Source organism: Acomys russatus, chromosome 6 (genome assembly GCF_903995435.1).
Source record: "Acomys russatus chromosome 6, mAcoRus1.1, whole genome shotgun sequence".
Classification (NCBI taxonomy): domain Eukaryota; kingdom Metazoa; phylum Chordata; class Mammalia; order Rodentia; family Muridae; genus Acomys; species Acomys russatus.
The window spans coordinates 81127816-81153950 of NC_067142.1; the positions used below are offsets into that span (position 1 = coordinate 81127816).

The window sequence follows — 26135 nt, forward strand, 5'->3', positions numbered from 1 at the left end:
ATCTGCCTGCCTCTGCCTACCAAGTGCTGGGATTAAAGGTGTGCACCACCACCACCTGGCTTTATAAGTATTTTTAGATGTACATTTGAAATTAAATATTAGTTATCTGTTGCTATGACAAACTATCTGGCAACGGCAATGTGAGGAAGAAAGGAATGGAAAGAGGAAGAAAGAAGGAAGGGAGGAGGGAAAGAAGAAAGGAAGGAAGGTGGAAGAAGAAAGGAAGGAAGGAGGAAGGAAGGAGGAAGGGCTTATTACAACCTACACTTCCAGGGAATATAGTCCTCCATGGCCAAGCAAGCATGGTGACAAGAGCAGGAGGGCTGGTCTTACCATGTCCACAGTAAGAGGCGGACAAAGACAAGCACTGGTGCCCACTGTCCGTCCTGTTGTCTGGCCTGAGACTCTAGCCCACAGCACGGGACAGCTCACATTCAGGTGAGTCCCCCAGACCTCAGGTAACCTAATTCGGATAACATCTCACAGACGTGTTCATGTGTTTGTTTCCACTGTGACTCTTGTTGACAAGATCAATCATCACAATCATCATCTACAAATCAGAATTTGAGATTCCAGTATGTGAATTTTGATGCATCTGAACAAGGAGCCCTTCCTAAATAAAACTTACCAAAGCCATTTGGGCTACAGAGTTAACACCAATCTGTTGCTCGGAAACATTAGGCATGTGATCAGTTCTTGTCCCACCAGCGGACAGCATCTTTGCAATAGCAAGAAAGAGGTGAGAGGAGATCCCAGGAGACAGAGAGGAAGGCCGACACCAGAAGAAAAGGCCTTCTTGACTGTGCCGTGGGCTTCTCAAGTCCTTGACTCTCCCTGCAGCTGTCCAGGCTGGCTGTGGGAGGTGCCACAGATGGACCCCGAGGCTCATCATGAGCAGCGCGTGCATATATCTTGTGGGTTAAGTTTTTTATTTCCACTCAAGAAGAGCAGAGAGATTTATTTGGGAGCAGGGTAATGAAGGAGGGAGGTGGCGGTTAGAGTGCAGCTCGCCGTCCCAGCATGTTATCATGCCCACTTCTTCCCAGCGTTGACTCGCTCTCCATTTCTACAGTTTCCCTTAAAGGCAGAGTGACTGTTTTGATATAGGAAGTCGGCAGCTTCAGAAAGCTCGGTAGCAAAAAGGCTGGAACACAGAGTTTCTGTGGGTGAGATGCTTCAAATGTTTTAAGTACATTCTAATGTCTGCCATGTGCCCATATGTACACAAACATACATGTACATACACACATTTACATATTACTTAAAAATGACCATGCTTTTCATATGAAAATGTGATTTCTGGTTTTGTCTTGTTCCCTTCCTTGTACTTTGTCTCATGAAAATAACATGATTTGCTACAAGACAATAAAAAGTAGGCAAGCATACCTAAAATGTATAGCAAAAGAGATGGCTGTCAACGCACCCATGATAGCCAAAGACCGCACCACTCTCTGAAGGAACAGCGAATGGGCACATGTTCTGTGGCACAGTTGTATGCTGAGGACACAGCAGGGCCTCCAGAGGACTGTTCTCAACAATGTGAAATAACCAACCACAAGAGCAGAGATGAAACCTCAGACTGCATCTGAGTCCAGTCTTCAATTTTTCTAGTTTCCTGTCTTATGTTATTTGCTTAATACGGGCATGATGTTCCTAAATTCCCATAGTTTTAGAAATACTAATGAAAGTAATGGTGGATTCACTACGAGACAGATATTTAATTATTAAATATTATAGATTCCAGTGTGAATATTGGTAAAAGATGGGCAAGTATACACACATGCATTTAAAAGTATTTTGTGAATGTGTGTGTGTGTGATGTGTGTGCATATCTTTGTGTGTGAGGGTAATGTATACCATGTGATGTGTGTGGAAGTCAGAGAACAACCTCAGGTGACATGCCTCACCTTGCAGTTTGCTTGAGGCAGGGTCTTTCTCACTGTTTTTCACTGTGCTGTATACCCAAGTCTAGCTGACCAGAGAACTTCCATGGAATTGTCCTGTTTCTGCCTCCAGTCTCATCTTGGGAACACTGTGGTTGCAGACACGTGCTCCTGCCCCTAGCTTCTGCATAGTTTCTGGGGATTTGAACTCAGGCTATCAGGCTTGAGCCATCTCCCAGCCTTTCTAGTCCCTTGTTGCAATAGTGTTTTGCTATGTAGCTCTGACTGGCCTAAAATTCTTTAGGTGCTAAGGCTGGCCTTGAGTGTGCAGTGCTCCTCTTGCCTCAGGCTTCTGAGTGTGCGGATTACAGACAGGTCCACTGTGCCCAGATTTAAATGTACTTTAAATGGCTAAAGTTAACTATAGGTGGTCAAGTGTGTAGCATGTGTCCCCAGCTATGAGGCTGTTATTCACTGCCCAATTTACTGTTCAGATTTGCATTTTTCTGCTGAATTTTGTTTTTTATTTGGCTTATTTTTCTAGTAGGAATTACCTAAAAATACAGGGTCATAGATTTTGAAATATAAAAGTTGTTACTTATAATGTTTGTCAAATTGAAGTCAGAAAAGCTAATGTGAACACATACCTACCAGTGGTTTTTCACTTCACGAGAGAGCCTTTGCCATTTAGCATATATGTAAAACTGAAGGTCTTAACATGACACAAAACTTTCATGCAAAAAGAGAGTTGTGAACCAAACTTCTCTTTTTAGTCAGCTTGAAACTATGACCACGTGTACCTCAGAAAACACTACACTACCTTCAACCATAACTGAGTCCACAGAAGCAATTGAAATTTGTATCTTATGTTCAGTAAAATAGGAATATAATTTTAGAAATTGAGTGTTGGAATAGTTTGTGATACAATGTCTCTCATAAGCTCCTGTATGAATGCATAGGCACTGATGCTGGCAAGAAGGAGGCCACTGAAGGCATGTCCTTAGGAGCTGTATGCCATGCGTGTCCAGCTCCGTCACTGTTCAGTCAGCTTCCTGTCTATCATGTAGTGAAGACCATTCCCCACCACAGAACCCCGCTGCTATGGGCATCTGCCCAGGCCAGGGACAAGCAACCATGGGCTGGACGTTTGTTATGGTGCCTAGGAAGTCTGACACAAGGCCATGTGTTGGGTGATGTCTGGGAGGAAAGAGTATGCTGGGGATGATAGGTGGTGTACAGCTGCTCCTTGCTCACCTCCATTTTAGACAAATGGTGTTGGCTTTTAGGAGGCCAGAGAAGAGAAGAGTTAGTAAGGAACAGAGAGACGATGATGACAGGGAAATGTGGGCATGGGAAGCTACTGCTGCTTGCCTTTGTTTCAAGGTGCCACCATTTATGTCACCATACCACACACACACACACACACACACACACACACCCCACTTTGTTTTTGCCAACCTTGGACAGCACTGTAGCAACCTGAACAATATTAAGAATTATTTGCTGAGAACAAGGTTAATCAGAAGGGCCATGCTAAGTGACTTCAGCATTTTAATAGCCCTGGAAGAATTGTTATTCAAATTTTTAGGTGAAGAAATTGAGACTAGGAAAGCTTAAGAAATGCTGCAAGACAGCTGGCATAGGGAATGGTGCTGGAGCTTTAAATAATTATGGTTGAGCAAAGTACAAGCCTAGAGAAGAATCCAGCTCTGCCTGTCCTCTGTATGAATTTTACAGCTGCAATGTTTGTCAGTGTCTGATGGGAAATTTCATGTGTATATTTTTAGATTCTCTTAGAAAGTAGACAGTATGTATTTGGGTCATTTTTCATTGTTGTTGCTTCTTGGTGCATATGACCGGATAAGGAGGCTGAAAACCGCCATATTCAGAGAGAATGCTCTCCAGGGCTGTGGTACTTGCCTCCTCCCCTTGCATGCTTGCTTCACATGCTTGATAAAGTTAAACATTCTTTCAGGAGCATATGCAATTCATGAATCTACAGCTGAGACAAAGGGACAGGGAGTCAAGGAGATGAGGGAGACCCCACTGCTCCCTAATAGTGACTAGAAGAATAACTGAAATCGCCAGAGATGACTTATGTATTTTTAACTCTAAATAGATGAAATAATTATATATTTTGTGTCTTGTGACTTTGACTCAGCATTCATTAGATTGTCTTGTTTCAGTGAACCTTATTTTAGTGGTCATTGTTTTCTGTTGTATTCTAGATTTTACTTAGAGATTCTACCTCCTGCATATCCATGAGCTCAGTCTCTACCTCCCTGGCACCATGACACTACAACAGTGGGTTTCACGTCCTAGCTTCCTCTCTGTCACTGCCTGCCTGGATTTCAGTTCCTTGCTTCTGCAATGTTTAAAAAAACAAACAAACAAACAAAAAAACCGTAAATGCCTCCAGGGAAACAGTCATGTGCAGAGGAGGCTCACATTCTCTGGTGGTTTGGCCTCACTAATGTCTTTTTAACATACCAAGCATGTTGTTTTACATTTCATGTTCATTCCTGGTTAACATTTGTTCTAACAAAAGTCAACTTCTGTAATGAGAGCAGAAAAGGAAAACACCTGACTCATTGCTGTATACTTAGACCTTCAAGTTTTGACCTGTTATCTCCTGAGGTTTCTGGCCAAGACCCATCTGCCCACATGCAAATGGATTTTCCCTTTGTGTCTGAGCCCCCTACAGGGATGGTTAAGGATCTCAGCAAGTAGCAGAGAGGAGAAGTCTGGAGACAGGCTTCTAGGCCTGTCTAGGGATCCTTGCTTTCTTCTTTAAGCATAAATATTTCAAAATATCTGTCCATTTTTAGGCCATTGAGTAAATGGGTGTGTGAAAAACTAATAGTTTGTTATAATAAATTTACTGATGATAGTAATAGTTTATACTTTTAAATGTGAATGAAAGAATATTTTTTTAAGGAACAACAGGTCATTCATCTATTGCTGCTTGAAGTGTAGTGTGTGTCATATGTATGTGCATACATGTGAGTGAGCCTGCACACAGGGCCATGTGCGAGCACGCTGTGGCATGAGAAGGCTACTGGGTATCTTCCTTTCCACCTTATTCCTCTGAGACCAGATCTTTCACTAAACATGAAGTTCACTATTTCAGCCCATGACAGCTGAAGCGCTCAGCATGGGCTGGTTTCTATCCATCAGCATTGAGTTCACACGCATACACAGACATGCTCCACTTCTTACATGGGTGTTACAGTTGTGACTTCAGGTCCTCGTGCTTTTAGAGGAAGTGTCTCCTTGATGATTCCAGGCCCTTTCAAGTTGACAATCCGTCTCAAGCATCACACTAGCTCTAATAAATTTTTCCTTGTGAGGATACATTTGGGATGAGACCAAAGGGCATGGGAACCCCAGGTGGCTATTTAACATAAATATCCCAGGAAAATTCAAGCCTTTCAAAAAATATAAACCTTATAAGAGACAGGCTTCTTAAAAGATCACAATTCAAAGTCATACAGGAATAGGCACATACACAAAACCGGTTGACCTTGTTACTGCTCCCTTCTAAGCAGCCTGCAAAGGCATTTCTCACTGGAGAACACCTGTGCTTGGCTCCCAACCTCACTGTACATTGTGCAGCAATTTCTTCCGAGATGAAACATTCTGTCCTGCAAGGAGCTGTTAAGAGTCAGAAAGTAAACAACTGAAGTTTCAGGAAGTTCCTGAAACTGGCCAGATGCAATAGGCCCCTCCCTCTTCTAAGCTTACAGACATAGTAGTAAGGATGGCTAAGAGACATTCCCAGACAAGGTGAGCTGTATGGAAGAGGCTCAGGCCAACAGAGATGCCTGCAAAAGACACTATCTTGCAAAGCTCCCTTCAAGTTGTGCAGTGAGCTCTAGGTTTCCAGCTTTCATGAGCTGTCATCCTTTCTGGAGTGGGCTTTTGGTGAATCCAGCTGTCTTTCTTTGATCCATTTCTGCTCTTAAAAGTAACGTCAATAAAACTCATTGGTTCATGAAGTTGAGTTGTGGTAGTATTCTTACTTTGATCTCTGATTGGTCCTTGCCTAGGTTGAAAGAGGCTTGTTCATGTCTCTCAAGGAATAGTGTCGTACAACAGACATGGAGGTATGTTTGGGATAATGTGTCATTATTTCTCACAGAGAAGAACTTTTATACCAACTACTTCCTATCACCCTACTTAAAATCATTAACCACGCTACATGTATGTTAGCTATTTTAATTGTTGTCCTATAACAAAGGGACTGAGGTCAAGGTGGCTCATCACTTGTAAGTAGAGCAACAGGGATCAGAATATGGCCACTTCAACAGAACCACTGATGGCACTTTGGGTAAAAAGGGCCATTGTTAACAGATGTTCTCAAAGGCATCTATCCCAAAGGATAAACGAGGAAATCTGAAATACCTTCACACTCCTGCTGCTCTACACCACATACTCAGATATAACTCCCTCTCCCACATGGTACATACACCTTATTTCCCCCTGACAATACACACAAGCTGCAAAATGTATGTTACAGTTTATTGACTCGCAGTGGGTCTGGCTTACTGGTAAATCTGATTACTTCTTATCCGATCTTCTTTTGTGTCTTCCTTTCAAACTATAAAGTTTTATAATGAACTAGAAATTATTTTAATTTTTTTTCTTCTGACAGATGAGAAAGTGAGAGCAAGAGAAAGAGTTGGGGTGGGGTGGGGAGAAGGTGTGGAGGGGTGACTATCAGGAGGAGGAGGAGGAAGGTAGGGAGGGATGGAGAAAGAGAGAGCTTGTCGGAGCACACGGAGGTTAAAGGACTGAGATCATGGTTGTCCATCAGCCATGGAGGTAGAGTCTGGAACTCTGGGCACAGTGTATTTTGTCCTCACTTCATCTTAACCTCAATTCCACGTTACATCTTCTTGTGTTCTCTACAACCAAGCAGCACAGTGAGAAAGGAAAAGGCACCTTGTTAAAGCAAGTTCTCACACTCTCAGTACCCCTAGCTGTAGCTCAGCTTCTGTCTAGGAGCCTTGGCTCCTGACATTTGTGCCTGTTCTCCCTGCTCTCTGATGCTTCCGCCTGCACATGCACATTAACAAACTTGAAGACAGGTGTCCCTAACACATGCCACGTCTAACAATCTGCTTCGGTTACTGAAAAACACAAGAAACTCCTCCCATGAGTGGTTACAAACAGAATCTTCACTATGAGGACAGTTTAACCAAAGAGACGTGCCTTAGTGTCTTCACCTTGTTCCTTGCCAGGTCACTATGACTAAACATAAGGTTATAAATTTGTACAATGCCGATATGAATGGACAGGTTTCATAATTTTTTAGTGGCTTAATATTTTAATCCCCAGCAGGTGAATGTGTAGCTGAAACACTTATTTACCACTCTTATCTTATATAGCCTGTTTTCCTTACCCAGTGGCTACATTACTGTTTCCTGTGTACAAAGACAATGAAAGATTCCATTTTCCATTTCCCAACCCACATGCCAAGGATACTTATCTCTTATTTCCAGTTCTGAGTTATTCATATACTGTGTGCCCACTGAATGGGGGAAAATGAACATTGCTTTTCGTGACTAAACAATCATTTAATTAAAACTCATCTCATTTGGCTTCCAAACGGAACCACACTTTAGCAGAAAGAGCCTGCACCAAAGCCCGTTTCAAAGCAGACTGGGAGCATTCGTCAGAGCATGTGCAGGAACCCCCCACGGACACTGAATGGCCTCTGATGGGGTCTCGTTCCCAACTACAAACAACGACCTTGGCTTCCCAAGACAATGTCTTTCCACTCTACTTACTAGAGGCTTCCTGTCTGGGGCATGAATAGGGTTGAAAAGACAGCACACACAGACAGGGCCAGGGCATTTTTATTTAGGTGAAATTGATTTGGGAAACTATCAAAGATTTTTTAAAAAAAGATCAGTTATAAAGGCAAATTAAAGAAAATAATATTGCCAATTCACAAAAAACATAAAACATTGAGGTGAGTCAGCAGACATTTCTTTAAATTCTGTCACACACTGTGTCATTGCACACCCAGGCTTGTTAGCTGGAAACCATGTGAAACATTTGTTTCCCTTGCTCTTCCCTATTACCATAAATAATGTAGCAAGTATTTTATCTTCAGAAGCAATGATAACTATGTCTTAAATTATCATGAGTGAGAAGAACTGTGACGTTCACATGTTTGCAATTGTAGAGAAGAACCATGAAGCTTTATGGGAGAATTTGTTTTAACATTGTCTTTGTCTGATTAAACAAAAATTTTAAAATAAGTCAAAATATAAAGTTGAATCTGTGAAAAATAAGGCTAATGAAACTCTTACCAGCCAGAGATAACCACCATTACCATTTGTGCAATATGTAAACATATATACACATATTTTACCTGTAATTGAGTATATAGAAATGTGTTTCGGTATGTGTGTGCATATGTACACACATATACTGTTACACAATCAAGTTGCACAGTAGGTTTAAACATAGCCTTCTTAGAAATATAAGGTAGGCATTTTGTCAGATCAGTAGGAAAAGATCTGTTAACATTTTTTTTATATCATCGTGGAGTTACATTGTATTCACTTTCATTAAATTTGCTGTATATTAACGAGTATTTTGGACGGTCCCAATACTGTTGTGTAGTAATCTTCTCTGAATTAGTACATTTCATCCTAGAAGGAAGCGTCTTAAAACTCAGGAAGTTCTAAAGGAGGATCCTTAAGAGTCAGGGAGTAAACAACTTACAAGTCTCAGAAAGTCTCTGAAACCAACCAGATTCACAAGGGCTCGCCCTCCTCAAGGTTATATAAACAGTAAGAACTGCCGAGGAGGGTAGACTGTGTCCCACTGAGCTGCCTACAAGTCAGCAGAGCTCTCCAGGGTTGCAACTTTCATCAGCTGCCACCCTTGTTGGGATGAGCTTTCAGTGATGAGGTGTCCACATTCCTGTAAGGAACTCCCTACTGGTACTCCTCTAAATAACACAATAAACTCACTAGGTCACCAAGCTGAACTTTGGTGGTTTGGTGACTTTTTTCTGTCATCAGTTCTTTATCTGGCATGAATAGATGACCATACATGTGTCCCAGAAACAGTGTCACATAAGAAATATTTCTTTATAAAACCATTATAAATAGAATTGATAAATCTTTTAATTAAAAGTTGCACACGCATATGCAACATACTAGGTCTCAGGTACATAAATACAAAGGCAATAATACTTTAAACATTCGAAACAGTGTTCCTACTTGGTGATACATATATATACTTTTCTCCTAACTCAAAATATTTTCCATTTCTTCTCAGGTATCCATTTGGGGCAGTTAGGTGGTGAGTATTAGTATCTGTCTTTAACACATTAACACCCTTACCGAGGCCTTTGGAGATACGTGTTAACAATGTCAGGAAGGCTTTGCATATACCACGCTCTTCCCAACAGACCTGAGTGATTCTAGTATGCATGATTTCTTATTCTTGACCTTTCCCTTCAACTGTCTTTCATCTCAAACCTGCTTAAGTTGTAAAAAAAAAACAAAAACAAAACCAAAAAAACAAAAACAACAACAACAACAAAAACCACAATACTGCCAATGATCTTTGCTCAATTACAATCATTTCTTTATTCTAAAGTAAATTAATGATAAATATAAGATCACTGAAAGTTTGTTTGGCTCTTAAAATCCAGTGGTTATTTTTTCTTTTTGTCTATCTGGCAAACTTTGATAATTACCAGAGACCCCAGACTCTTTCCTGTCCCTCGAGGCATCTGGTACTTTAAATAAAGCACATACTAAGTAAATAATCTTTAACTATGGTATATTAGAAAAGTACTGGGAAACATTTTAGCTTTGGGGATACCACTGACATGTTTTTAAGACTGTGTAAATCTTTACCGCGTTATTTCATTAAAAGATAAAGAATACCTCAGACTTCTGTTAGTTCTGTTAATGTAGTTTTAGTCCATTTTTAAAGAAGAGATTTGAAAAATAAAATCAAACATTGGAACCATCACATTAGAATGAAAGGAATTTATGGAATTTTATCTTACCTAAATATTACTATAGCATTTTAAAGTGCTTAACAGTTAACCCAGTCTGCTTTGATTATTTATTTATTTAATATACAGCTTGAAGAACTCAGCAAAAAAATGCTTACCTTTATACAATTTGTCCAGCTCTCGAATACAACTTTCCATACTTTGAGAAGAGTTCAAATGATGGCAGTACCGTCTGAAAATCCTGGGGAAAAGAGATCAGATTAGCACAGACACTCCAGTGTTCCTATTGCTGCCACTTGAACTGTGAGGTAGTTACCTCATTAACTTGAACAGCAAGGTAGAGTTTAACAACTGCATTTCATGCTTTCCCGTCACAGCCTCCACACACAAATAGCAGCTACATTGTAGAGATTTTATCAGTTTAAAGCCTTGATTAAAATTACACTTGCTTTTTGTTTGTTTCTTTTGTTGTTTTGAGACAGGGTCTCATTGTGTAGCCCTGGAAGTCACTGAAATCATTAGGCCAGGCTGGCCTCACACTTGTGTCAATCTTCCTGTCTGTCTCCTGAGTACTGGGATTGTAGGCATGCACCGTCACACTTTGCAAACACACAGTTTTTAATGTCTATAGGTGGCACATGCAAGCAGCCCTGGGAAGAGCCCACATGAGATCTAATCACCTGCTTTGGAGGAGTTTGAGCATGATTGCCTTTGCTTTGGCTTTAGGGGGTTCTGCACTTAGGTTTTGGCAAAGTAAATATTTGTTAACTGGATACATGAAAAGAGGAATGTGATATGTCCAAACATACCAGGGGGTGAGTGTGAAAGTGCCCTAGGCTTGACTCATTCTGTAGAAGGTACATGGAGAAGTGGTTTTTGGGGTGCAGCCTGACTGACTGCATTTGACTAAGAAGTGGATGCTTCCACAGCTCAGAGGTTAAAGCAGAAAAGCCGCTAAGAGGCAGCTCCTAACCAAGCCCCGAGTACCATGAGTGACATGTGAGGTTTGGCTTCTTCTTAAGAGGCTAACTATTAGTTAGGAAAACTTTGTCTGAAACGTTCTGGCTCAGGGAAGCCTGGGAGAGAACCTCCATCCTTGGCCCAGCTCTTGAGAAGGCCCACACTTTACAAGTACATAAAGGCAAGGTTTTCAAAAGAACTGTGGTGTTTTAGTGACACCACAGATCTGACTCTCTGCTTTGGGATGGTTGACTCCTAGCCCTAAATATCTGCTTTAATGACTAAATTCCTGCACTTGTCATTCTGTTAGTCTTGCCCTAGTGGCATGAAAGCTGTCACAGGCACTGCCTCTGAGTGCAGAGAGAACCCTTCCTCTTAGAGAGCGCGGACGGAGGTGACTATGTATAATAAAGTTTGATTTTCTTGTGGGGCACAGCAGCAGACACATTGTGGAGTTAGTCCAGATCCGTCCTATTGTTTGCAACACTTCCCTGTGACATGTCAGGCACATTTACCAACAGCTAGTAACTCATACAGCTCTTCATCTTGAATTTATACAGTTCTGTTGTCTGTGTGATGCATGATAGTGACTTTTATGTTGGCAACTCGACAATCACTATAGCCTAGAACAGCTGTGAGTTGCTTCGTTTTTGTCAGTGTTCATAGCAATATCTTATTTAACTTTCAAAACAAATAGTCTTGTCCTGCATGAAAGGCCAAAGAGGAAAGAAACATGATAAAGGTCAGAATTTAACTTCGGGGATAAAAAGAAAAAGAAATCCTCAGGTTTTTTATTCTTAATCAATCTATCAGATAACAGTCTTTGTTATGAAGTCACGATAACAGCGATGTGATTGGTGACTGCAGCAAATGATGTCACTGTGCATGGGAGAGTCTGAGGAGAGAAGCAAGGGAAATGTTAAAATCTTCTAACTGTAAGCAAGGCTGTGGCCTTGGGAAGTGGACTCATGTGCTGTAAATATGTTCTCCACATTCTAAAGAACACATTTGAGGGACTGCACCTGAGACTCTGAGAGTGAGGAGAAATGGAATATTATAAAATGGTTAATTAATAGCAGACTTGCTAGATAAAGATGAAAAACAAACTAAAACTAAATTAATGGCAAGTGTACTGAAGAAACATCAAGTTACTGTAGTGGGAGATAATGATCCAAATGCATTAATGATCATTCTAGTAGGGTGTGGTCTAAGTGCCTCATAAAAGACAAAGGAATCCTGAATAATACACTGTTTAAAACCTTGCTTTAAATGAAAACAACGGGTGAAAAATGAAGGGACAAAGACAGTCACAGCATGTCCACATTAACCAAAAAAGTGCTGGAATCACTATATTAATTTTTGATAAGACAGGTTTCAGAGCTAGGAAAATGATCAGGGATAAAGAGAACCATTTCAGAGTGATAGAGGGGTCAAGTCTCCAAGAAGACCTGTCAATCATTAATGTATATGTGCCTAGAATCAGAGGGTCAACATATATGAAGCAAAACTGATAGAACTGGTAAGAAGTAGATGGATTCACTATTGTACTTGGCAAATTCCGTACACCTTTATCAGTGACTGACAGCTCCAGCAGGTGGAAAATCAACAAGGGTGTAATTGAACTGAACAGCACTGTCAATCACTGGCTGTAATTGACATCTATAGACTTTTTTATCCACCAGCAGCAGGGTGCACACTCTTCTCAGATTCATACAGAAACACCGCCAAGGTAAACTATGTACTGGACCAAAAAAACACTGTGGCAAATTTAGAACAAGCCACACAAGTATTCTGTCACAACACAGGCGAATCACAATGGAACTCAATGGGCTACATGGAAACCTCCAAATATTGGGAAATTGGTGCATTCCTAACAAGGACACAGTTGAAGAAATCACGGAGAAGACAAACCTAACTAAAAATGGAAATGGAGCTTATGGAGACGGTGGCAGCACCAAAGCAAAGTGGTGGGAACCAGAGCAGCATGGACAGAGTGGAAGGCAAGGCCGTCAACCAGTGACCTGAGCCTCTCTCTGCACTAGGAAACTAGGAAAAGAAGAGTACTCACAACCAAGCAGAAGAAAACAGTTCAGTAGAAATCATTAAGTCAAAAGCGGAGGAGCAGGCTAGGCAGCTGACTCAGTAGCCCAAGTGTCTGCCCTCAAGCATGAGGTCTGGGCCCCCAGTACCCACATAGCCCCTGCACTCTGGAGGCAGAGACGGGGATTCCTGGGTGAAGACTGGCTGTACCAGGAGAGGCCCAGCTTCCTCAGTGACAGACCCTGTGATAAGAACAGGAGACAGGAACACATCAGGCAGTCCTGGTGAGGGGACCTTGAAAATGAGGTATTCTGTTTCTGGTCCTTGGAAGCAGCAATGTCTTGCTGAAAAACTGGAAATGTTTCTATCCACAGTTCTGTCCTGTTGTGAGACCAGAAATATCAAAAATGTTCAGTTTTGTGCTCTGGTTGCTTGTGTTTCTTCTTCTTTTATCTGATAACTCTAGTGCACATAGCTGCCTGGAAGGCGTGTGTGACCAGACAATTCATTAGCTGAGAGGTATACCAGAAGCTCCTATGTGGACACAGGACAGAGAGAAGCATGGGCACGTCGTGGGTGGGACAACTGGGCTGGCCAGCTCAGCCCCATGCTGTAGCAGCAAGCTTGCTAACCCTAGGCAGGGAACCATGATGGCCTTGTTTGGAACCTGTGGCTTCTATGGAAGCTGTTACTGCTGCCTTCCCTTCAGCTCTTATCCTTGGCAGAACTTGTTCTTCCATTGTCTGGGCAACTCATCCTTTGAACTTGCAAGGCACAGGAACTGAGAGCCACTGGCTGATGGTGGCTTTGGGTCTGTTGATGATAGAGTCATGCTCTCTAGAGGCAAGAAGGCCTCCACTGCACTAAAATGCACGCTGGTTTCCCTCAATATCACCTGCCTCAATAAACAAAGTAAAAAAGTCCCGCTTGTCAATTTTAAGCCTCCACAAGCATGTGCATATATGTGCATATGAACCTGCACACACATACACCCATACACATGTAAACAAACATACATATGAGCACACATACAGAAATATATATACTCATGGAATAAGGAAACAGAAAAATCAAAACATCATCCACTTCATTAAAAACATTAATAAAATTGGGGAAACTGCTAAGCAGGCTAAGCAAGAAAATAAAAGAAAGAGAATACACAAAATGCTCATGCCAGAAGGAAAGAGAGACCTCAAACCCTGAAAGGACAATAAAAGAATACAGTGAGAAAGTTTACAATTGAAAGCTGGATAACAAGCCAAAATCTTCCAATGTACCTTTCTTTTACTTATTTCTTTTTCAGTCTCACAGCCTGAGCTAGTAACTAACTACTAGCCTTATGCAGAACTACAGCTTTGGTCTCAGGAAACCTCTGGTACTGATTCTAAGTTCCGTACAAGCTGCTCTGAGACAATAAAACAGTTACCCTGCCATCAGAAGCTATTTATTTATGAGTTCAAGAAAGCCACCTGCGCAATGCTTTTGTGGGGTCAGGTTGAACATGGGGTGGGGGATTGTTTTTCTGAAAAACAACCTCATCAAGAAACACACTGGGGATATGATTCTCCATCCTGCCATAGCTGCTGCCTGCCACAGCAGCCAGCTTTTGCTATTAGGATGCCCAGCCAAACACAAATCATCCACTGCCACTATGAGCTCCTTGGGACAATTTCGGAGTGTTTGGAAGTGAATGGGTCTTTGAGCTGGAAAGCAGCCCAGGTCCATTTCAAATCCAAGTCAAAATGACAAAGAGTGAATTTCCTGGGCCACTCACCCCAAAGTGTAGGAGCGTGAGGTTGGCAGCTATATGTTTATCCAGTTATTTAAGGCTTTTCAGCAGACAGTCACAGCTGAGCGTGTAACCAGGCGGTGTCCACTCTCGTCAGTGGAACAACACTTCTGTGCCAGGGACGGAATCCAAAGAGTACAGGGAAAATCAAAAGTTAGGCACACACTGATCAGCTTAAATTATTTTAATATATTCAGCTTTAAAGTATTGCAGAGATTTTTCTCTTAGAACTAAAAAAAAAAAAAAAAGGTAGATGAAGGGATGTTTGTCTGAATGTTAAATGCTATCTTAATGAAAATTATTTCCTGAATGAATCCCCAAATGTTGCTGCCAGCTATCCCTCAGGATTTTCTCTGCTTTTCAAGTGGGAGTTCATAGGGTGGTTTCAAAGAGTACCTGATACTTTTCATGCAAACTCAACCTAAATAAACCTTCTAAAAGTGTTTTGAGCTACTTGCTATTTGGTGAATTTAAAAACCACTAATTCTGAGACCATGTGGCTGAGAAACACACTCTTCATTTCCTACTGGCTTTGGTGTAGGTGACAGTGCTGCTGTGCACACCATGACGAGAGTGGTGGCCCACTTCCCTTTGCAGAAGTCTGCAGCTCTTCCTCTGGGCATGCTCAGGTGCCGCTGAGGGCCACTCACACTCACTAGACCACTCCATGTGCTGAGCATGCATCCCATGAAGAGCTAGAAGGTTCGAATACACATGTGAAGACACCAGTAGTGTCCTCACACGCAGGTATGTTCCTCTGTTCCTCTCCATTTCCTCCGGCTCCTTCCCAGGAGCCTTGTTTGTCTAGAACTCTGCTAACCCAGCCTAGCCTCACACTCTGGATCCTCTTACCTGCTTTACAAATGCTGAGACTGTGGCTGTGTTTCAGGGCAGGTCTCTCTGTTCCTTTACCCCATAAATATCCCACCACAAAGGTCCTACTCTCCTCAGAGGCAGAGGTGACGCAGTCTCCTCACAGATGGCCACCTCATAAACAAACATGCCCTGTAACACTCGTGGTTTCAGGGACTGGCAAAGCTGCCCAGTCAGGTCCTGTCATGCTCTTGTCACATGAGGACGCTCTGGGATGATAGCATTTCCACTATTTTATATAGAAAGCACACATCCTGGAAGCTGGCTGAGCTGAGGGGTCCCCTCTCTGTTCATGCCAAGCTTCCAGTGTTCTGTTCCTCGTATTCTCCTAAATCCTCAAGATCCATGCTTTATCATGCATTCTTTCAGTGAAACCCCTCATGCATGCTTTGAAAGAATCAACATTTAGCTGTATAAACTGACAACAAACTGTCAGTCCTAACCCAAACAAACCGGAATTCACCTGCATGTTGCCTCATGCCCAGAGACTGTAGATGCATCCAGGGCTTGCCCAGGGGCTTTCTGGGGCCAGAGACTCGGAGACAATTCTGCCTTAGAGCCCAGTGGCCTCTAGAGAAGTTTTGTTATCTCAGCCAAGCCCCAAAATCTTTGTCATGCTTGCTACCTCCTAAAACTTGGAGGCTGAGGTAGAGGCTTTCACAGGGGGATCCAGGTCAGCCTGGGCTCCATAGACAGTTCCATGTCACTGTGTGTCAAATAGAGACATCGTCTCAACAAACAAATGACAACAGAACTGGCGTAAAACAAGGACTTATTTTCAAATAAACAGTCTGGTGTTTTAATCTTTAAAGGCAGTCATGAGGAGTGGTCTCACATAGTTGCTTTTCCAGCGATCACTTACGATGTGGGCTTAGGTCAGTGAGAGCATAGCTAAACTGTGAAGTTATGCGTTTGAATTGCTTCTTTCTCGGCTTTTTGGGAGCATCTTTCCCCACAACTTTGCCATCTTGTCATTTAGCTCATCTGTTTAGCTCTCAAAGTCAGCTTCCCTTCATGTGTATGGTCTTGGCTATAAGTGTACACATAGGCACTAGCAGGCCAGACATTTGAACCAGCAGGTCAGACAAGCAATGGGGATTCCTGTTTGACCCATTATACTATGGGTACATAACTAAAAAGAAAGGGGTACAGGATACAACAATATATCAAAAAATATATGCACATACAGAAGAGATGTATGCACAGAAATAGAGGTATAGATAAATTTTATTGCAAATAAAACAATAAGATAACCAACTAGTATAGTATGCTGTAAAAGTAAAGTCCATAGCCTCCTTAGTGATTTTTATCAAATAACTAATGATATCATGACAAGAGGTTCAAGTAACATCACCTGTGTATACAAAGATGACACAAGTTAAACAGAAGGGATGTTGTATGAAGCTGGTACTTAAGGAGACATGTGGTTTGCACATGGTTAATCTACTGGAAAATATGCTGCAGAACTTTTCAGAGCTAGTGTGAGGATGGCTTCGGCAGAACGATTGCAACGGGGCTAACAGACACTGGCATTGTAACATTCCTAAATAAGTGATTCTTGGTGGAAGAAAAGCCAAATGCCCCCGAGAAATGAGGCTGCCTTGTTCTCATCAAGGGCAGAAGCTGCTGAAAGCTAGGTGACATTTCATTCATAGTTGTACTCCCAGGAATGATTAACACAAAGGATAGGCACAGAGTGGGCCTGGTAAATACTTGGCCGAGGGCATGGATGAGCAAGTGCACACATGGGCTTAGCCCTGAAGTCCTTCATGGGCAGAAGATCTTCAAGCCTGCCTGCTTTTCAGCTTGTCTCTCTTGAAACATCATCAGAGTCCTACTGTCAACTCATGCATTGATGAGGCTTTTAGAACCCCACCTAGCAGCTATAGCTTTGTATTTAGTCACAGCTATGATAACTCATTCTCAAAGCTCTTTTAAAATATCAAGAATGTTGAGCATACCAGCAAGAAGGAAGTATCAGACACGATATCAGAGTTTCATGACCAGGGCTTTTATCTGTCTTGTCTGTCTTCCTGTGCTATCAGAGTGCTGAGTACATTATGCATATACAATTATACATAAATAAATCTCCACTAAATAGGACTGATCTAGAAATGATCATAATGAGTGAGTTAACCCAGAAGCAGAAAGACTCACATGGTATATACTCACTTATAATTGGACACTAGGCCAAGGGGCAGGTCCCATGAAACACCTCACTTACAAGGAAATTGGGATAGATGTGAAGACATCTTATTGGGACTCTAGGTGAGAGAAGCATGGGGGAATGGAGAAATAGAAGGATCCAGAGCCCTAGAAACCTACAAGAAGAACATTGACACATGGATCTGGGCCCAGGGGTCCTGCTCAAACTACTGGGCCAACCAAGGACAATACCTGCAGTAAACATCGAACCCCTACTCAGATCAAGCCAATGGACAGGACATTCTCCACAGTTGAGTGGAGAGCGGGGAATGACTCTCACACGTACTCTGGTGCCCCATATTTGACCACATCCCTCTGATGGGGAGGCCCGGTGGCACTCGAGGAAGAATAGCAGGCCACCAAGATGAGTTATATAGAGAAACTAAGAAAAACAGTGAACAGGCAAGCCCTTCTGGCTTTCCCTCTCTGCTTTTTAAAAATATGTCACACCATTTTCCAAGTTTATTTCTACATGGTTATCTTTTATTCATAGTATCTGAATATCAGAGCAGATTGTGTCCATGGTGTTTAGAGCTATAGTTTAATATTTGGTGCTCATAGTCACCCTAGACAATAAAACCACTGCAGGTAGTGAGAGTAAAGGTTATACTCTATAACTAGGCCATGCTCTTTCATGATAAATTCATTGTGCATGAATTTGTAGATTCCAATAGAACATGGCAGATGCTATGCCACCTATGGTTGAAAAATGGCAGACAAACAAACAAACGAGGACATGAAAAAAAAATAAGACATAGCAATAATTTAAAATGTGCACATAGATTGTAACTAAATCTCCATGGTGGTAGCCGTATTTAGGATATTCACTTATCTAAAATGCTTCAGATTGAAATGCTTGGGATTATTTTTAGTGGGAAGGAATTGTGGAAAACTTATACATATATAACTCGGTGCATGTCTTCGTGATGGGTCCAGACAAATCCAAATGAGAAATTAATTTATATTTCACACGCACAGCACACGCTTAGCTGGAGGTAATTTCATAAACTACTTTGGAATAATTCTGAGCATGAAACAAAGTCTCATGGTGTGGAACTTTTCACTTCATGGCATTTTCACTAAAAAAAAAAAAAGTTTCAGAGTTTTGGTTTTCAAATACCGAAATAATTTATGTAGATTATAAATTGAAATTTAGTTTCAAAAGAAATATCTTTCAAATCAGGACAATATCTCTGAGGTAAAAAAAGGTTAAGGTGTAAGTGGAACACTGATGAACAGTGCATTTACTCCTGGCCACTTGCCAAACCTGGATTCCCACCACACTTTAGAAATCTGGATTCCCACCACACCTTAGAAATGATCATGTTCATTAAGTTAATTTATTTATGCTCTTTTAAAAAGATTGGTTTTAAACATTCATTTACTTATTCATACCATCTTTTAAAATAAGTATTAAGTGCCTTGGCAGTAAGCGTATAGTAGTGACTAAGTCAGGCAAAATTTCTTGTCTCCATGGACTGAAAATGTCTAGAAATGGGAGGCAGATAAGAAGCAAATAGAGACAGAAATGAGAGACAGACTGGCCAGGCTGGCAAGCACCTGTAACTTCCACTTAGTGTCAGGGACCCTACCTGAAGTATCATCTACCCAACCCTGAAATATATGAGTGAGTGACGCTGCCACATCAACAAGTTTGTCACTACAATTACTAGTGTCACATCAAGTGACCAAAATCAAAGTACCACCCAAAGATGGTCTTCTCTCTAACAAATGTATTTGGGGGTCAATATTTTCAACTGAAACTTGTTAGTGCCTTTGCTCTCTGCAAGGCAGAATGCTGGTCAGTGTGCAGTGTGAGGTTAACTGCCTCTTTAGAGTAGGCAGTGAGCTAGGGCACCCTGGCCTGCATAAAGAGCTCTGCTCATGGCACTCCCTTGACAGTCACAATCTAATCTTATGCTGCCAGCATGTAACATACTCCCAGAAAAAGGGGGAAACCTTCAGCGGTGAGAGAGCGCCCTCCCCTCGTTTCAAATCTTCATGATGTTTTTATACTTCTGAGCAGCACTGCCTCTGGGAGAAATGGAGAAGAGAGCTGGTCAAGGTTATCTCTTCCCTTCACCTTAGAAAGCGTCTTGTGTCAAAAAGTAATCAGTCTGAAAGACATTCTAATAGAATATGTATTGTTTGGGATGGGAATTTGTTTGTTTGTTTGTTTGTGTGTGTGTGTGTGTGTGTGTGTGTGTGTGTGTGTGTGTGTGTGTGTGCATACATGCATGTATGTATGTAATATACGCACATGCAGGAACATTTGCCTGTGGACATCAGTAGAGTGCATCCTTCTATGGCTCTCTGCCTATCTTTCTTCTTTGATGTCTCACTGAGCTCCCTGTTTTCAGCTGTGCTGGCAATCAGCCAGCCACAATGATCCTCTCTCTGTCTGCCCCTCCCACTGCAGGCAACCAGCCAGCCACAATGATCCTCTCTCTGTCTGCCCCTCCCACCTCAGGAGCTACAAGAAGTCACAGCTCTTTTTTCTGTTAAAAAAAAAAAAAAAAAAAAAAAAAGCCAATGCCCCCTGCCAAAAAAGTCCTCATAGGTCTGGGAGTCTGACCTCAGACCCCATGCTTGCATGGCCGAGTGCTCTTACTCAGGGTGTTGTCCAGCCTAGAGAGTTAGCAGGAACAGGCGACTTCCATCAGGATTGGGATTTTTTTTTTCTGGTGGGAGAAGAGGTCCTCCTCTAAAAGGACACATTCTTGTTTCACTTTCTGGAAACTGCTCTGGACTGTTTTTTGACTGGATTTTTATTATTTCCTGTTTAGCTGGAGGGCAGACCTATATATAGCACACCGTGTGTGTTCTCTAATTACTTTCTGAAAAGGCCAGCAACCGGGAAACAATAAGCTGACTGATTTAAAAAGCAAAGCTAACTAAAACAAGGGCAATTTTCTATGTATTTAAGGGCATTAAAAGTGCAAATCTTACTCTTGGAATCAACTAGTCACCAAATCTTAAGAGAGAAAGCAATTCTGCCTCGCTTCATAAAAGCAGTTCATCTCCTTCTGTGCCGGGCCCTCATCAAACAGTGTTTTTCACTTGTTGATTTGTATCTAAGCTGTGAGAAAGAGTGGATAATGTGTGGTATAAGAATCAGGAAATTAGTCTCACAGCAGGGAGCCTGCTAACGACGCCGATTTAATCTTATCCTTCAAGCACTGGCAGAAAACATATTAATTGTGGTTTAATTTATGCAACAAATATTTCATTTTAATTATGCTTAATTTTTGTCAAGCTATAAAAATGTCAATAGTTCTGACAGTGTTTTCTTAGAAGTGTTTTCAAATGAAAGAATTAAAATCAAGCACTGTTCTGAGAGAGATCATGAAAGATTTCTAATTACTGCTTGTGTTTTTGAAAAATTACCAGTCTAGTAACCCCAAAATAACATCTGGGAGCACGGGACCTTGAAATTTTATTACTCAATTTTATACTTTTTAATAATATACATGTATCATTAATATAATGGAATTCCCACTGCAAAGTTTTTGTTTATAATTATAGGATATAGCAATCACTATTATTAATGGTGAATATTCTCTATAGAAATGCTTTTGATAGTTTCTCTCAGGAAAACTAAGATGAGAATAAGTGAATTGATCGCTACTGAGACAGGGCACTGAGGCTGCACATGAGCAGAAGTGGAAACAGCCCATCTAACGCACAAGCTGAACGCTGTTAGCCAATGTTGATTGTGCCCTTAGTAGGTGCACAGCCACCCAAGCATTAAGTCTCATACGGGAATTGCCACTTCCTCTAGGAAAGCTTCTCCTCAGAAATACATTAAACTTCCCGCACTGAAGACCTACTGTGAGTCTTTACCCCTTTCTCACACCCATTTAAGCTTCTTGTTTCCGGTCACAGCAACTCCCCTTGAAGTCTCATCTCCCCTATCAGATGGAAAGTTCTCTGTGTTAGATCCGGGCCCTCTGTCCACAATTCTTCATTGGCTGGGCTCAAATATACACACACAGGAAAGTCTGTGGGATAAAAGCCTATAAAGTGTTACATTTCTAGAATGAACATTACCATTTCCAAAGCCTTTCTGCAAAAACGTGAAGCCCACGGACTGACGTTAGTCAGTGGAAGGCTTAATTTTGACATAGTGCGGCAATGAATTTTTCATCCTGTTCCACCCTCTCAGAAACCTCTACTCTCAAATATGGATTATTAAGCAACATCTGGTAAATTACGTCTGTCTGGAAACTAGAAGGTAGTAGAAACCTCTAATTATTACTGGTGGTGAGCAAAGCTAAGGCGTGGCACCAACCTCAAAGTATGAAGACTGAGGCACCTGTGGAGGAGCTCAGCTAACAATCTCACCCCACTAAGTCTCTAAGCCCAGAGACTTGCGCCACTGGAGACCTTCAGATAGCTTGGAAGGCAGAAGCAAGGAAGAGGCTTCACTGAAAACTGTGTGAGGAACACACAGACCAAGTTCCTAACTCAACCTCTGAGCTCTCCTCAGAACTAGTTCTTCTTCCTCTGCCCTAGTTTCAAGAAGAGGATGGTTCTAGAAGACAGAGCATACAAGATTGGAGGGTCCCAGCTGCCCACACAGGCAAGGGGGAGGCGCACATGGTAGAACCCCCTAATTTTGACCTGTTCAGCACTTTGTTATCCATGGATACAGACATACCTAATAAGTTTTAAACAAATTTTATTAGCATGTATTGCCATAATGATTTTATGTTAGCATCACGAGTTGATAACCTCTTAATTGTGCCTAATTTTTAATGTGTGTATGTATGCCGGCATATATGTATGGGCATTACATCTGTGCAGAGATTGGAAGAGGGGTCTGATCCCATAGACCTGGAATTACAGGCAGCTGTGAGCTGCCAGTTAAATGCTGGGAACTGGACCTGGGTTCTCTGCAAGAGCAGCAAGAGCTCTTTACTACGGAGACATTAGGTTTTTTTGTTTGTTTGCTGTTTGTTTTTCGAGACAGGGTTTCTCTGTGTAGCCTTGGCTGTCCTGGACTCACTTTGTAGACCATTCTGGCCTTGAACTCAGTGATCCGCCTGCCTCTGCCTCCTGAGTGCTGGGATTAAAGGCATCTGCCACTAGTTTTTAAATTAAGCTTTATTAAAAAATATTCCCTAGCTGGGCGCGGTGGTACACACCTGTAATTCAAGCACTTGGGGAGGCAGAAGCAGGCACATCTCTGTGAGTTCCAGGCCAACCTGGTCTACAAAGCAAATCCAGGAAAGTTAAAGCTACACAAAGAAACACCAAACAAAACAATCAAAAATACAAAAGAAAAAAAAGAAAGAAAGAAAGAAAGAAAGAAAAAAGAAAGAAAGGAAAGAAGGAAGGAAGGGTCTTTTTTTGTACTTCAAACTCGGAGTACCCAAGGCCCAGCAAGCTCTGGCTTGTAGAAGAGACTTCTCTGAAGCCACTGACCTGACACGTAAAGATAGATTGCCAAAGAGGAGTGTGACTTCTTCTGGTCCTCTTATGGAATTCTATGAAGCCAAGGGAAATTAAAGTCATATCACAGAGGAAGGGAGTGAAATTCAATCACCAGAACAGATTTTGTCCCAGTAAATTGTCTTTTTAGTCCATTTATATTACCCAAAGAAATTGCTCACTATGGCTTGGAAATTGTCTATAAGTCCGACCCCTCTCTACCCTGTGAAAAGACTACTTAAGCCTCCAGCATCTGCCCCTCCTTTGAGTTTCATATTCATTGTCCAGTTTCAAGCACATATGAGGGGCAACATGAAACAATGTCTGGGTATGAAAACCAACATATGTGCGCATGCACACACACACACACACCAACTGTAACTTCCTTGTAGCCACCCAGATACGTGTGTGTATATATACTTGTCCACCTGGCCCTCTTAAATGTGCTCAACCTTCATCCCACAGAAAGGTAATGGCCCCTCACTGTTCCAATGCAGCTGTCTTGGTTTGTTGAGATCAAGTTTGTCTGCTTTTCTGCCTTATTTTTCTTATATCTGGTGCTCAAACCCAGGACCTTTTAGGGTCCTCTGGCCAGAAGGCCCTCCTTCCCACCCCAGGCAGGCATCATGCCTTTGGGAGCACCAACACCCTCTGAGCTCACTGTCGAGGCTAAGCACCGACCACATCAGCCCAAGACCGCTGGACTTTTGCGGCCTCTGCCTCAGTGAGCGACGCAAGTACCGTGAATGGCACTGTGCTCCTGGGGCTTAATCGGCGCTCTGTGCAAACCCAGCTGGAGCCCTATCCTCTGCTCTCCTCCAAATCCACCCAACCCAACGTTTTCTGACCTTTTTCTCCTAGAGTCTGATCTCTAGGCTGAGAGATCCTTGACTGCTGCTGTCCCCAGCATCCCCATTCTGCAGGTGGAGCAGACCAGTCCAGCTAGGGCCAAACAATTCTTTATGGCTAGGAGCCATAGCTCAGTAAAGCCTGACTCCACTCATCATGGCCCGAGGCTGTTGCCCAACAACATAATACTCAACTCTGTGGATAAACAGGCCCAATGTACTAAAGATTAAGTCCAACTATGTATGCTGAATGTTGAGAACCGTATCCTACTTCCTGCTTACACCTCCCCCCGCCCCCCCCACCCCCGTGCCCTCAGTACTAGCATGCTCAGAATAAGACTAGACAAGACTGTGTTGAGGGAAAGGAGTACTCCCATGCAGTGGCCTTCACAGACAGTCACCTCCACAGTATAGACTGCCCTTCACAGACAGCACCTGCCCCCAAGAGCACACACTGGCCCTTCACAGACTGGCACCGCCCCCACCGTAAAACCTTCACCAGCAATCTGTGCCCTCGGAGATATATATAATCTCAGCCATTGTTTGCACCTTATTACAAAGTAAGATTTTTTAAAAAAGAAAGAAAGAAAAAGAAAAAAGGAAAAATAATCATGGCTACAAAAAATTAAAATATAGATAAGAAAAAATAAACAAAAAATTTAGATGAATTTAAGAAAAACAGAAGTATCACTAAAAATGTAAAAGTACTATTCTGAGACAGTAAAAGCAAATCGTTTCTATTAAAGTGCAGGCTGCTACTTATTAAGACAGAAAAGGAGTCTTTGTGAAGAAATGACAGCAAGCCAGAAAACATAGCTTCATTGAAAATTCAAATTCCATACTAAGGGGCCTCTGAGAAGTATAAAGGATGGATAAGAAAAAGGGACAGGATGCACAGGCGCACACTCAAGGCAGTTAGAGAGCCCCAGCTGTGACTACAGTAGGTCTAGGAAAACTGCGCTGAGCAGACAAGCAGAAAACAATTAGGAAAAAATAATGCAGCAAAACTCCCCCAAGTCAGAACGACAGAAGACAGACACGTAGAGTGGAATCGACCCCCCGGATCTGTTTTCTGTGAGATAAAATTCAGACTCTAAAACTGTATTGTCAGGCCATAAGCAGACACAGGACAAGAGACATGAAGAAATGATGCAAAGGAGGTAAAGGTGAATTCTAACTCAAAAAAAAAAAAGACGGAAACAAAAGTAGTGCGCATGCTTGGTGTAAAACGGGAAGTGCCCGCCTCTGGAAATGATGTACGGTCTCAGCACCTGCTCAGTCAGGACATATGACTAAATTTTAGGAAACCTAGAAACAGTGGTTTAAGAGACAAATTCTTATTTCCCACATGGAAATCGTTAAGTCAGGTGGTAGCATCTAGCTTAGGTAGAAGACACAGCTATGAAGCATCGTGGGGTCTAGGAGGACTGGGCGGGCCACCTGGGGGCGGGAAGAGGGTCAGGCTATGTCGCATAAGCAATGTTGTCCTCTGCCGGGGTTAAAGTGAAAATAATAAATACTGCCCTGAAACAGTCACTGTCCTTAGAATCAAGTTTCATTTCTCTTTGATCGCTTTTCATCAAACCACAATTTTGTTAGCAATTGGTGCACTTAAATCATTTATACAAAATAATCACATTTATTCTAAAAGCTTAAATATATGGTCTTGTGCATTTTATCTTTAACCTAAAATCATATCTTCTTCCTGAGCATGGGAGTAATGTTTTCTATGAGTAGATCCAGATATTAAAACACATTAGAATATAGAGAAGACGGTGAACATAAGTGAACACATTATTTTATCATGCCAACTCTCTCTCCATGCTTGAGGGAAATTATATGCACATTGTGGTTTATACACACTGTTTAGTGTCTATATTTGGACCAGAATTACTAAAGATCTGTGTTTTTGGACTAGTGTCCTTTCCTCTGACTAAATCAAATTAAGAGAGCAATGGTAATCTTCTCAGAAGCTATTTCATACTTGGATGCCCTTGAACTTTACTTAGTTTGAACTAAAGGCACATGTAGGTAAAATACATTGGTATTAAACATGAAGGATGTTTACTTGCTATTACCTGTCAAAGTACAACCTACTGAACAGCAAATAAATA

The 26135-nt window shown here is 41.8% G+C and overlaps 1 protein-coding gene across 1 annotated transcript in view; it reads right to left on the reverse strand.

Annotated features, from left to right (window-relative positions):
- Positions 1-6725: 6725 nt before the first annotated feature.
- The window catches only part of Spata17 (spermatogenesis associated 17), a 163947-nt gene continuing 144537 nt past the window's right edge, over positions 6726-26135 (reverse strand). The window contains exons 10-11 of the mRNA XM_051148107.1: positions 10032-10114; positions 6726-6790 (exon numbers count right to left, since the gene is read on the reverse strand). Coding sequence (XP_051004064.1) covers positions 10034-10114 — 81 coding nt within the window. The 3' untranslated portion in view covers positions 6726-6790; positions 10032-10033. The remainder of the gene's footprint in view (positions 6791-10031; positions 10115-26135) is intronic.